Source organism: Macrosteles quadrilineatus, unplaced genomic scaffold (genome assembly GCF_028750875.1).
Source record: "Macrosteles quadrilineatus isolate MER2022 unplaced genomic scaffold, UCM_ALF_1.0 Scaffold_64__1_contigs__length_664444, whole genome shotgun sequence".
Classification (NCBI taxonomy): domain Eukaryota; kingdom Metazoa; phylum Arthropoda; class Insecta; order Hemiptera; family Cicadellidae; genus Macrosteles; species Macrosteles quadrilineatus.
In genome coordinates, this window is record NW_026542657.1 from 288,571 (window position 1) to 302,897 (window position 14,327).

At 37.3% G+C, this 14,327-nt stretch overlaps 1 protein-coding gene across 1 annotated transcript in view; it reads left to right on the forward strand.

Moving 5' to 3' along the window:
* Nucleotides 1-2,810: 2,810 nt before the first annotated feature.
* Nucleotides 2,811-14,327, forward strand: part of LOC128981966 (TBC1 domain family member 14-like) — a 95,757-nt gene continuing 84,240 nt past the window's right edge. Inside the window, exon 1 of the mRNA XM_054400986.1 lies at nucleotides 2,811-4,516. Within this exon, the coding sequence (XP_054256961.1) occupies nucleotides 3,237-4,516 (1,280 nt within the window). The 5' untranslated portion in view covers nucleotides 2,811-3,236. The remainder of the gene's footprint in view (nucleotides 4,517-14,327) is intronic.

Genomic DNA, 14,327 nt, shown 5'->3' on the forward strand with positions numbered 1-14,327 from the left:
AAAAATTTGAACGAATGGTGTTTTTGGCCTCTGGGGACATCAAAATGAAAAAGTAAATCGGTCCCGGGCTTAGGTCTTACCATGAGACCTACGGTAATAGCTACTTCCCTATAGGGAAATTCGCTAAAAGGAGAAGTATGTGTAGTACATTGCATAGTTTTTGTCGAGTTTTCAACCGCTGGACCTCAACTTCATTGTACACTTCATTGTTCATTGATCACTGGGAAATCCATTGTAAACTATAAGATATGCACACTAAACAATGCAAATACTTTAAGGTTATCAATGTATATTTAATGATATATATATAAATGTTTTAATTAAATAAGCGATTTTCGGTACTAGGGCTGGAAAATTTTAATCACAACTATAGCTGCCATTTCGACCCTGGACAGCAATGCGTAGCTTTCAGCCTCCAATTAACGTCTGTAAAACTACTAAAACATCGTATTGCGGTGAAAAATATTTGCCAATCATACTCAATCGACTGCAGTTCCTGATTTAATTAAGGGTATTATTAAAAAGTACTCGTGCAGTAATCAATTAAACAGGGTAACGAATTGAAGGATGGATACAACTAGACTATAAGGACGCAAAATACGCGTAGGTACAACTAGACGTAGGGACTACTAGACGGAGGGACCACTAGTCGTAGAGACTACTAGTCGTAGAGACTACTAGTCGTAGGGACAACTGGTCGCATCCGTACAAGCTAGGTGATACTACTTGTCGGTGGGATACACGTCTAGTTGTACCTACGTCTACTTGTACCTACGTCTAGTTGTACCTCCTAAAAATCTGCAGGTACAACTAGTCGGGTGAGCCACCGTCTACTTGTACCTACGTCTAGTTGTACCTACGACTAGTTGTCCCTAGGCCTCGAGGTACAAGTAGACGGAGGGACAACGAGACGGAGGGACAACGAGACGCGGTCCCTCTTGGTATAGTAGTTTTATTTTGTAAAATTTAAGCACAGTCTGTCTAGTAGTTTTTACTATGTTGAATAACACACATACTGTATAAAAAGACACCATGAGATTTTTATATAATAGTGTAGATTATCAAATTAACAAAGGAAATATGTAAAAGTCCATCTATTTCCACATTCATCGTACTTACAATACGATAAATGCAACCAAAAACATTATGTTTGTATATTTTTAGTTTTAGACATATTGCGGTATGTTGTAATTTTTATCTAAATAAACAACATAGATTTCAATTTTGTCTATTTTACCATATTTAAAAACCTACTATCTACTACCATTGACTTTATATCTCAAAGTCAATGCTACTACTGTATTAGAGGTGGCTATGATTACGTGCATAATAGAACCACGCTGTTTTGTGTTGTTTCGTTGGAATCCTGATGTGCGCCAAAGTATAAATCGTACGACAATTCGAAAAAGTATAAATATGCAGCAATTAGCAGCTTTCTGTACTATAAACAGTACAAGGAAGTCAACTTTGTCGGGTGACTGTTGGAAAATATTTGTATTTAGCTTATAAATTTGTGAGATATTTCACCCCCTTTCTCACCCTTCCCTTAACTTAAAATTTATTTGGGATTGCGAGATATCCCTTTTGACATATCAATTGAAAGGGCATGTAAAAAGAAAATGTTTGGTGAAAGAATCTTTGTAATTGGCTATACATCTTTTATATTTCACCCCCCCCCTCTCTCTCCCTACCCTCAACTTTAAATGTTGAAATGTCAATCCCCTGTGACATTTCAAATGAAAGGGTATGAAAAAAATCATTTCTGGTACGGTAATAATTTTTTTGAAATCAGATGATATATTTGAGAAATATTGCAATACCTATCTCCCCCTACCCCATTAGTTTAAAAAATTTTCACCAAACATTTTCTTTTTACATGCCCTTTCAATTGATATGTCACAAGGGATATCTCGCAATTCCAAAATTTTAAGTTAAGGGAAGGGAGAGAAAGGGGGTGAAATATCTCACAAATTTGTAAGCTAAATACAAATATTTTTTCACCAAACATTTTCTTTTTTTATGCTCTTTTATTTGATATGTCACAAGGGGTACCTTGCTATAAAAAAATAAGTTCCGGGGAGGGGGGGATATCACACAAATTTATGAGCCAATTTCAAAATGTTTTTCAATAACATTTTCTTTTTTCGTGCTCTTTCATTTGATATGTCACAAGGGGTATCTCGCGATTTCAAAATTTTAAGTTAAGGGTAGGGAGAGAAAGGGGGTGAAATATCTCACAAATTTATGAGCCGATTTTCAATTTTTTCACCAAACATTTTCTTTTTTCTTGCTCTTTCATTTGATATGTCACAAGGGGTACCTTGTTATTAAAAAAAATTAAGTTGGTTTGACGGCAGGGGGGGAAAGGGGGGGAATGTAAATGTAACGTTGAATTCAAAACAATTGGGCCCCCTACGTCAATAGATGATTCCCACAAACTGCATATTTATATCTATTGCGGTTTTTACATAAATAAAGATGCAAGTTAAAAAAAACACCCTGTATATCGAGTAGTTATTGTACATTGATTTGTAAACCTAGTATTTGGATAAATCCACCTAAGTGGTGGATTGGCAACACTGATAACGTTATTTACTGTCAGTCAGTCAACTGTCACTAGTCACTGAGACTGAACTGTCACCCTTCCTCCTGCGTCAACTGTCAGCTCAGCAGGCAGCACACAGCGACAGCACTCAGCAGTCAGCACTCAGGAGGCAACCAGTCACAGTCACTACATCACTTACATCAGTCAGCTCAGCAGTCAGCACTGAGCGAGCACTGAAACTGAAAGTCGCCCAGTGTGAGTGTAAGCAAGCACTCAGCAGAGAAAGGCGAAGGCCTGAAGCCCGAAGGTGAAAGAACGGCCACAGAACAGAACAACAGACGCAGCGCAGCACGCAGAGACGACCATCTATGTCTAAGTTTTCATTTTAACAGTGATGACAGGATGGGTTAGTCTAAATTTCATGAATAATTTATATTAGTTTGCCCTTAGGTGAATCGTGGAAAATGAACAATAACCGGAACCTTAACTTTATTCTGAACAACCAAGTAGTTTATGAGTGCACTGTTAGGTACGATTGTCTGTGTTGATTTCAAGAACTCAGGTTGTATATATATTCTTGTTAGATGAGGGTAGGTTATTAGCCTACTGCCAATAAGTCATAACAACATAGCTAAGCGAACTTGTACAATTAAGTAGATAATCATTTGGAAACAATGTTAGTAGTGTAAACATGAAGCCGTTTCCCCCTGATCAAGGACACGATGACATTGAAACCCACAAAGATTCAGCTAGACATTCTGAAAAAATATTTTGTGGTAGTTTGAAGGTTAATCAGAATAATTGCCAGTGTTATGCTAAGAATAATGGAAGCAGTGATTGTCAGCATATTTCCGAAACAGATAATCTTATAAGATGTCCAAGGTTAAGAACTAATTTCCATTCCCTAAAATCAGATAAACAAAAGTTGAGCCCTGCACACTATCTTCAAAAGGTGTTTCTATCAAGCGTTACACAGAAATTCCGAAGTCAAAGTTTGCCCAGTTGCAGTGATAACATAGGCCTAAAGGTATCGGTAGGCCTGAATAACACAAACGAAGATATTAGTGAACCATCAACTCCATTAGTTGATGCTACTAGCAGCCTTGCTTATAGGCCCTCAAGCAATATTGGCACCAAAGAATGTGTTACAGAAAATTGGTTTAAGACTTGGCCTGAGAGAAGTGGTGATAAAACAACTAATATCAGTTTAGACAGCCAGTGTGAAAACAAAAAGTGTTTCCAAATCGATGAGGTAAACATTGACAGACACGTATATCATAATAACAGTGGTGCTATAGGGGATAGGACATGTGTTAAAACATTTTGCATTGACATTAAAAGAAACTCTAAACTTAATCATTGTATAGATTGTCACTGTGAAAATAACATTGACAATAAATCAACTGGATGCTCCAGTAAGACAGGCCATTATTTTGAGGGTGCTATTTCAAACAAAAATAAAAACGGGCCTACTTTAAAAACCGTCCGTCTAGATGAACTACTTGATAAATTCCCTTTAGCCTATAGTCCTTTAACAAAACAATTGCTTTTAATCAAACCTGATACTCAAGCACTAAGTCATTATTCCTCTTTTCATACAGAAGTAAATGAAGTATCAAATTATACAAATATTAAGGAAGGTGAAAAAGAAATCTTGAATCTGGAGGGAAAAGAGACTGATATAGAAGCACCAAGAGTGCTCAAAGAATTTACTGGTAACTCAAAGGGTACAGAATGTGATCTAATTACTCAAAATCTACATAGAGTAAATACAGAAGCCAGTTCTTTCTCAAGTACTGTGTCAAGTTTAAGTGATATTTCTCCTTCGACAATTGAAGACTCTGCTTCAGGAAGTTTACTAGATCATGGAGATAGTTGTTCGTTAGTATCAATCAGTGGCTGTAGTGCCTTTTCTGATGATTCATTAGGAGCAGATAGTAAGAAGAAAAGTTTAGGTGGATTTTTAAGCAGGTCAGTGGCATAAGTTAGGCCCTAATTTTTATTTTAAGTATATGTAGGCCTACCTAATGTTTAAAAGCTCAAGTTTAAAATGAGATTAACTTAGGCTAACTTTTCATTCTTTTCTCAAAAAATATAGGTAACTTAGGCTAAATTTCTTCAATGCACATATAACTTATAGGCGAAATCGCCAAGTAATTTTTAGCGAATTTCCCATAAGCTATTACCATAGGTCTCATGGTAAGACCTAGACCCGGGACCAATTTACTTTTTCATTTTGAGGTCCCCAGAGGCCAAAAACATCCTCCGTTCAATTCAATTCATTTATTTCCATGGTAACACCATTTTACAAAAAGGTACACCTACAGTAATGTAAGTAAGGTATCAAACTAAAATTATTAACAACAAATAAGTTAAAGGCTATGACTGAATAAATTAAAAATAACAAAAAGAAAAAGACAATTTTGTGAAACAATAACAAAACAACACTTGAATACACGGTTTGGTATATAGCCTATATGAATAAATTCAAATTCATATAACTTACCTATATATATTTAATAATTTATATGTAAGTTATATATGTATTGTGTGTGTGTCCGTTAGCGCGATAACTCAAGCAAAAATGACCCGATTTTGATGAAATTTGGTTCAAACATGTAAACCTATGTTTATTCTCTGGTTTGCGTTTAAACTGGCTTAAACTGGTTTGCGAACTTGTTCTCGAACGAGTTCGCGAACCAGCATGATCAGACTAAGTTATGGGAATTGGGGTTTATGGGGGTTTTACGGAGTAAAATTTGGTTTTTCTCTTTTTTGACTCTAAAATCATAACATTTAAAAAATTTTTCTAGACCATTTTGTAGAGATTAAATAAAGAAATAACTTTGTAATATTGAAGCGTAGGTGTATGACTAACGGTTACAGAGGTAAACTTAATAAAAAAACTTTAAATTTAAAATTCCCATGTTATTCTTATGAAGATTCAATAAACTGTTGTAGGCCTAGGTAGTTTGCTTGTTTTGTCATTTTTGAATCAAATTCATGGCAATTTTGTTTATTTCATACTAAGCTATCAACATTTCAATAAAAAACTAACCTCAATACCGTACCTTCCCTACAGCAACAAACTTAGGTACCGTATAGGCTACTCATTAAAATTAACGTTTTTTAAATAGGAAATAAATCTGACAATTTTTAGGGGATATTTTAGTAGAAATCCAGCCAGGTAAATGGAAATTCGCTTAGTCCGCAGGTTTGCTGCGGTAGGGGTATTTTTACTTTTGAGAGAGCATACCTACTTAAACTTAACTGAGTATACTCCTTTTCATAAGCAAGTACAGTAGGTGGTATTACTCAATGATCACATAAGATCATTAAACTCAGCCACGCCTACGTGCCTAGGCGTAGGTGTTGTTGTTAGGAGCACGCCTCTATCTAATTATAATTCAAGCAGCTGAAGCCAGGTCTGCCATCTTAATGTAGGATAGAAGCGTTAGATGCCGATGAAAACGGCACCAAAACTTAATGTTCCGCTTCAAAATAACTTGACATTTAGCCTACTTAGACTAAAGGTAAATCGTTGAAACTTTGTAAACTGTATGAGAGATGTCAATAAGTCTAGGACACTATTGGTTCTAATTAAAAGCGAGTTAGGCCTAATACATTTTTCTATTTCAAATCTTCAAATAAAGTCGGTACTTTTAAATGAGTTTTAAAATATGACATGTAAAAGTTCGTCGGCTGCTACTTTTTTTAGTTTTTGGTCGAAGGTAAGTTAAAAAACAATGGATTTTGTAGCTAAAGAGTTGAAATTTCAGATCATATTTTTAAAAATTATTAGCTGGTGTAGTTTGGTTGTAATTTAAATTGTACCGTACTTTAGGGGTTACCCGTAGTGCTGCGTTGAGTCATGCGGAAAGATTCTGCCTACAACCTCACTTGTAATCCAGTTTAGAAACTCAACTTTGGAGCTATACAGAAAAGTTACTAAACTAATTATAAAAACACGGAGTTCATATAAATGTTCTTAGTATTATTCTTTGTATTCATCTAAAAACTAATATTTTTTAGCTCTTTCAAAAAAATAATATGACAGTCAGAATATAAAGGAGAGTTGTTTAAAGAGTTTCAGAAACTATCTTTTGACTTGGAAAATTCGTACATTGTAAACCAAACGCCAGAACTTTATCAAACTTTAATACGATATAGATAGGACATATATTATAAATTAATTTGTATGTTTTCAGAGCTTTTGTTACGCCCAAAAAGTTGTTGTTGTTATTATGTAACTTAAATGAAATTTTTCTAAGAAACGGTAAACGCAAAAAAAAAGTTAAAAGTGTATATAGGGTGTGTAATCTGTATGAAATAATATCACCACTATATGAACGAATATTTTGATAAAGTTTTATTTACAAACGAATAGAGAAGTGTACTAAATCATGACGCAGTCAAAACTGAATGTTTTACAAAACTAGCAATAGCTGTTACATAATAAATATTAAATAAGTATAGACCAAAGGCATCACGGATGTGGCTAAGTTGACGCCACATCAGCCCCCTGCAGAGACTGGAAGTCCAGGAATCTTGAGCTTTGTGCTTTGGCAATTGACTCAGGATCCAATGAACATGAAATAGCCTCTACACGTGATAAAGCATCGGCAACATTGTTTTCTGAACCTCCGATGTGTTTTATGTCTGTAGAAAACTCGGATATGAATGAAATCTGACGTAGTTGAACGGGTGGAAGTTTCTAACGACGTTGATGAAAAGCAAAGATGAGTGGCTTATGATCCGTAAAACTGGTAAATGGGTTTCCAAAAAATGACGAAAATGCTGTACTGCTTCATACACAGCAAGAAGTTCACGGTAGTACGCCGGCCAAGAGCTTTGCTTTGGTGAAAGTTTCTTAGAGAAGAATCCAAGTGGCTGCCAGGAATTTTCAACGAACTGTTGAAGGCAAGCTCCTACACTAACGTCAGAGGCGTCTGTAAACAGTCCAAGAGGGGCGTCATGTTTCGGATGAAATAGGAGTGTCACTGACGACAAACTAGACTTGCAAGCTTGAAACGCTTCCTCAGTCTCTGGGGTCCAAGGCACAGGAAGTGATCCCTTGCTATTTACACCACCAAGCAGAGAGTGTAAAGGTGCTTGGAGTTCTGCGGCTTTAGGCAAGAATCTACGATAGAAATTGATCATACCTAGGAACCGTCGAAGACCACGCATTGTCTTAGGTAGTTGGTACTCCTGAAGAGCAGATATTCGGTCTTGTGGAGGGTGGACACCTGATGCTGAAACTCTGTACCCTAAAAACGTCACTTCAGGCACTGCAAAAACACACTTGGACGAGTTTACAATAACGCCATAGGAATGGAGTCTTTTGAACAAAGTCCTAAGATGTTGCTCATGTTCTTCAGCTGATCGGGAAAACACTAAAATATCATCAATGTAGCTGAACGTAAAATCTAGGTTTTGGGTCACTTCATCTATGAAACGCTGGAATGTTTGGCCAGCATTACGTAAAAGTCATGAAAGGAAACTCAAAAAGGCCGAATGGAGTTGTGATAGCAGTTTTGCATATGTCATCTGGGTGTACAGGGATTTGTTGGTATGCTTTTACTAGATCTATGACAGAAAATACGTTACAGCCTGAAAGATTATTTGAAAAATCATGAATGTGTCGAACAGGATACCTGTCAGGAGTGGTGCGTGCATTCAATGCACGGTAGTCTCCACACGGTCTCCATCCATTTTCTCCTTTTGACGCCAGATGCAGGGGTGAAGCCCACGGACTGTCTGATGGACGTGCAGTACCACATTTTACCATGTCGGCAAATTCACTTTTTGCAATGCTAAGCTTTTCAGGGGCCAGTCGTCGTGGTCGGCAGAATACAGGAGGTCCTGGAGTCGTGTGTATATGATGTACTGTCTGGTGCTTCACTTCTCGAGGCATTCCTGGAGGGCGAGTCATTTCAGGGAATTCATGCAGGACTTTAGAGAGGGGAAAAGTAGTGACTACGGATTTTACGCTACTTTGAGTCGTAACGGAAAGTTTTCCTCCTGTAAAAAGTCCAGTTGTGGCATCGTGAAGTCGCAACAGTCGACAGTCAGGAAGCAAATGGTAGTAACTGAGGAAGTCTGAGCCAATGATTGGAACGCTGACATCTGCAACCGTGAACTGCCATGCAAAACTACGGCGTAGGCCTAGGTCCAATGTCATAGAACAGGTTCCGTAAGTCTTGATAGTACTACCGTTGGCGGCACTTAGTTCAAAGTCTGTAGATGTGCGACGGTCTCGTAGAAGACGTTTGGGATAACATGAAACGTCAGAGCCGGTGTCGATCAAGAACCGGAGATTAGCCTTTTTATCTGAGACAAAAATTCTGCGGCTGAATGCTTGACAGTCAGCCGCCGCTGTTACTGGCCGTCCTTGGAGTTTCCCGCGTAAGAGCAAGGAGAAGTACATTTTGACGCGTGCTCACCAAATTATCATGATACCATCAGATATGGCTTGTAGATCTGTGCTGATCTTTATTCGTGTTCTTTGATGTTTTCTTGTCATGATTGGTCGAATGATTGTGCTGGAGGGATACTTCGAGTGCGTCAATCCTCTGCGTCAGTCTCGCAATAGCAGAAGTGAGGTTGTCATTAGACTGTGTGTGTTCACGAGATGTCGTAGCATTTACTGATACTTGTGGTGTTCTTGTAGAAACTTCAATGACTTTATCGGCTATATCTGCTAGTTTATCAAGTGGAAGTTCGTTTTGAGCTGTGATGATCGCTTGAAAGTTAACAGGGAGACGACGTAGCCAGAGTGCTTGAAGGATGTTGTCCTGTAGTTGGGCTGGACCGATCAGAGTACGTAGGTGGCGTAAGAACTGTGATGGCTTGCGATCTCCGATATCTTCGTCACTTATCAACTGCCGGATGCATTCTTCTTCACTAGTAGACAGCCTTTCAATAAGCTTCGAACGAAGTACCACGTAACGATTCGTTGCAGGCGGATTTGTGATGATGTCCTCTACTTCCACTGCGTAACGTGTTTCAAGCTGAGAAACGACGTAGTGGAACCGAGTGTCATCGCTTGTGATGCCTGAGATTGAGAATGGGGAATCTACCTGAGCAAACCATAGACTAGGACGATTGGCCCAGAATGGTGGAAGCTTTACTGCAACTCGATTAACTGATACATTACCAGGGTCGTTGCGTTGCTGAACGTTGGTTGAGAGTTCATTTTGTTGCTCTCGTAGATTCGCCAATTGAACTTCGATTTCTTCTAGCGACATTAGTAATATTGAGGAAGGAATGTCGTACTTCTTGTTGTCGTTGTTCGGGGTCACCAATATATAGGGTGTGTAATCTGTATGAAATAATATCACCACTATATGAACGAATATTTTGATAAAGTTTTATTTACAAACGAATAGAGAAGTGTACTAAATCATGACGTAGTCAAAACTGAATGTTTTACAAAACTAGCAACAGCTGTTACATAATAAATATTAAATAAGTATAGACCAAAGGCATCACAGATGTGGCTAAGTTGACGCCACATGTATTTTGAAGGTCATTGTGTTAGTAATACAGTAGACTCCCTCTTATCCAGCCACCTTTTAACCGGACATCGGTTTAACCGGACTACACTCGGCGGAAATGATAGCTCTGTAACCGGACAATTGTTATCAGCACATTGGTTTAACCAGACTAGATCGGCAGGAAGTGGGCGGTACTGAAACGACTGTTCTCGTGGGAAAGATTTGAGACCAGTGATCACAGGTCTAGAAATACAGTGATCTCCTAAATTTAAGTAAAACATTTGGGTTACATAACAAGTTTTTGGGGACGTCGGTTTAACCGGAAAACCCGTTATTAGGACTCACCTTGGTCCCGAGGAGTCCGGATAAGAGGGGCGTGTATACTGTAGAAATATTTATAATACAAAGGTGTATTGTTACGGATATCATTGATATCAACTAACATTTTAATTAGTCGCGCTCGATACTAGGGCTCATCACAGCCGGCAGCCGCCATCCTGTTGTAGATTAGTGAAAAATACTGGCTTCACGTCGCGGCCAACGTGCTCTTGGTCTTATGTGATCTTTGGTGTTACTCCACATTAGCAGGGCTGGATTTCCCAATAGGCCTGTTGGATAGAATAATGGGAACAGCCCAAAAAATGAAAGTAAAAGTATAATAAATACCTTTTGCGAGATTAAATTTGCTTACTGACTGAAGTGTAGTGGGGTACCCCATGTGTCCTCTTCAATGGCAAACACGGAACTAGCTTCAGAGATAACGTTGAGATTGACTTTTGATACTAAGGCTGTTTATACAGGTTGGGTGACTAAGGGATTGGGAAATTGTTGCACTTGATTGTCTATAGCCTACCGCCCACAAAAAAAAAATTGAAAAACCTTTTTTTTTGTAACACAAAATTGAAAAACAAAAGCAACCACCTTGTACAAAGAACTAAAAAATCTTCTATGGAGTATGTAAATATACTTCTTCTTACTCCATGGGGAGAGGACACAGCTTTGAGACTGACCTCTTGAAAGCTCCATTTGAAGTTTTAACGCTCACAACACGGACAATACCGTCTTCGGCAGGATGGGTTTAAATAATTCTGGCAGTTAATCATGATGCAGGTGGCAAGTTTGAATCCTTTATTAAAACTAGTTCGCCAATCTTCAGGTTAGGATTTTGGACGAACCATTTTTGTAGTTGTTGTAGTTCGTGTAAGTATTCTAGATTCCAATGATTCCAGAAGTGCTGTAGAGTTTATTGAATTAGTTGCCAACGTGACAGTCGATTCATAGGTGTTGAAGTGAAAGTCTGGTTGTGGTAAAGCAACTAATGGTTGGCCAATTAGAAAGTGACCAGGAGTCAGCGGTTCGAGCTCATTAGGGTCAGACGATAGACTGCAGAGGGGTCGTGAGTTGAGAATAGCCTCAATCTGAGTCAAGAAATTTCTTGATTCTTCAAAAAAAAAAAAAAAATTCTTCAAAGTTTAAAATTTGACTGCCTAGAACCCATTTTATGTGGTGTTTTGTTGATTTAATGCCAGATTCCCATGATCCGCCAAAATGAGGTGAGGAAAGGGGTATAAAATGCCACGTGATTCCTTGATTTGATAGTTTGGGAAGAATTGAATCAAATTGTTGAGAGAGGAATTGATACAGCTCCGTCAAGTTCTCGATTCGCTCCAACAAAATTTGTTGCTTGGTCAGAGAAATTGTCACTACGTAAACCTCTTCGAGGAATGAATCGCTTGAAAGCGGCAATAAATTCTTCAGTAGAAAGGGATGATACCATTTCCAAGTGCATGGCCTTGGTTGCCATACAGACAAACAGACAAATGTAACTTTTAAGAAGTTGTGGTTTCCTCAACTTATCAGACTTGGTAGAATAAGGACCGCCAAAATCAACACCGACTTTACAAAAAGGTCGAGTGGAAATTATTCTCTCTTCAGGTAAGTTACCCATAAAAGGTTGTGGAGTTTCACCTTTATATCTTGCGCAAGTAACACATTTGGCTAATCTTCGTCGAATAACAGTACGGGCAGATACTACCCAAAATTGTCTGCAAAGCAGTGATTGCAGAGTTCTAGGGCCGACATGTAAATAATTGAAATGGTAATGATCATCAAGCAGATAAGTTAGATGTGAATTCTTCGGCAAAAGCATATGATGTTTTGCGTTGTAAGGAAGCTGGGCTTTCTCTAGACGTCCGTCGACACGTAGAATACCAGATGAATCGATGAAGGGGTCTAGGCATTGCACTGCATGGGTACAAGTCTTCTGTTTCAGAATACAATCTAAGTGCTCTTGGAGGTATTTTTGCTGAGTAAGCTTCACTAAAGTACCAAGAGAAGTATTCCGTTCAGTCACTGCCAGGTACTTTGTTTTAGTTAAAGGTTCTACCTTGTGGCAGTTACGAATAAATCTCAAAATCCAACCAAAACAATTCTGGACTTTAGTTAGATTAGAAAAGTCTTCCAAAATTGAGTACAGTGGCGTTGGCTGAGGGATGGCAACTGAAGCAGTAACTATTTTTTAAGGTGGGGCGAAATTCATTTAAACTCCCCTCAGGGATGTAAGTTTTCTGCAGCCTAGTAATTTTCATTAATGCAATTGCACTGTAATTGTAATTAATGCAATTAATGCAACACATTGATAATGCCATCACGAAAAAACATACCGGAATGAATTACCATCTGTGATTGTTGATACAGAGAGTTTTCAAGTGGTGAAGGAGTAACTACTTTACAGTTTATCATCATAATTTGAAAATTTCCGGTTTTATTGAGTCTAGAGACACTTTACCTTCTCCTAATGATTTAAAAATAAAATTAATTGAGTATAGTCATAAGAAACAAGATGAGAACAACACTACAAAAGTAGGTTTCAAAGTTAAATGTTTTAGATGTGGAAAAATAGGACACAAAGCCAACAGCTGTAGATCCAAACAAATGGGAAATAGTTTTAAAGCAGAGGCTGAATGTTTCTCTTCAAATTTGAACATTTTAGGTTCTACTTCATCTGATTGGTGTATTGATAGTGGATGTATATCGCACATGTGTGGAGAGAAATCACAGTACTTTCCTGTTAAAGGGAACATTCATGATTATCGATGATTTTTCCGATACATCGATATTTAATTTTTTAAATCCGATGTATCGATTTTAACAAATTGAAACCTAGGCTATTAGCAGAAAACTACGATAAATATTGTTCAGTATCAACAAACAGTTCAATAATTTCAGTGACAAAATGAATGAAATGAAGAAACTGTTCCAAACCTGTTCCAGTATCTTTGAATGTATCTTTTTATCCCCAGATTTATTCGAAACCAGGAAGTGTCCAGGTTTGGAACAGTTTCTTCATTTCATTCATTTTGTCACTGAAATTATTAAACTGTTTTTTGATACTGAACAATATTTATCGTAGTTTTCTGCTAATAGCCTAGGTTTCAATTTGTTAAAATCGATACATCGGATTTAAAAAATTCAATATCGATGTATCGGAAAAATCATCGATAATCATGAATGTTCCCTTTAACAGGAAAGTACTGTGATTTCTCTCCACACGTGTGCGATATACATCCACTATCAATACACCAATCAGATGAAGTAGAACCTAAAATGTTCAAATCTAACCAAACTTGCTGTAAAATTTCTTTCCCCATATGCCGTTTCTGTTATTAAACGACATTTTGAAATGTTACAGCAAGTTTAGTTATGTTAGTTTAGTTTATAAAAGTCATAATCAATACATTTTATTTTTGCCTAAGTAAGATAAGAGTTTAATTTGTAATTTAGATATGTTTTTGTTATAGTCTGCTACATATATCTTTTACAATATAAAGTGTTGATTCTTAATGTATGTTTTTAAAACAATTAGACAATCAAGTTTAACAATTTCCCAATTCCTTAGTCACCCAACCTGTATAAAATCATCCTCAGTATCAAAGGTCAACCCCAACGTTATCTCTGAAGCTAGTTCCGTGTTAGCCATAGAAGAAGACACATGGGGACCCCGCTACACTACAAGTTCAGTAAGCAAATTTAATCTAGCAAAAGGTTTTTATTATACTTTCACTTTAATTTTTTGGGCTATTCCTATTATTCTATCATTATCTATACGACAACAATAAAATACCTAGGCTGACGTACGATGATAAATCATTTACAAAGAAAACACCTCAATATAATATTCTTATTTCTTTGCCAAAAGACTGTTTTCTTATACAGATAAAATATTATATAGTCAGATGTTTTTAAATTGTTTTTGGTTAAAAAACAAATAAGAGTTTTAGTTGTTG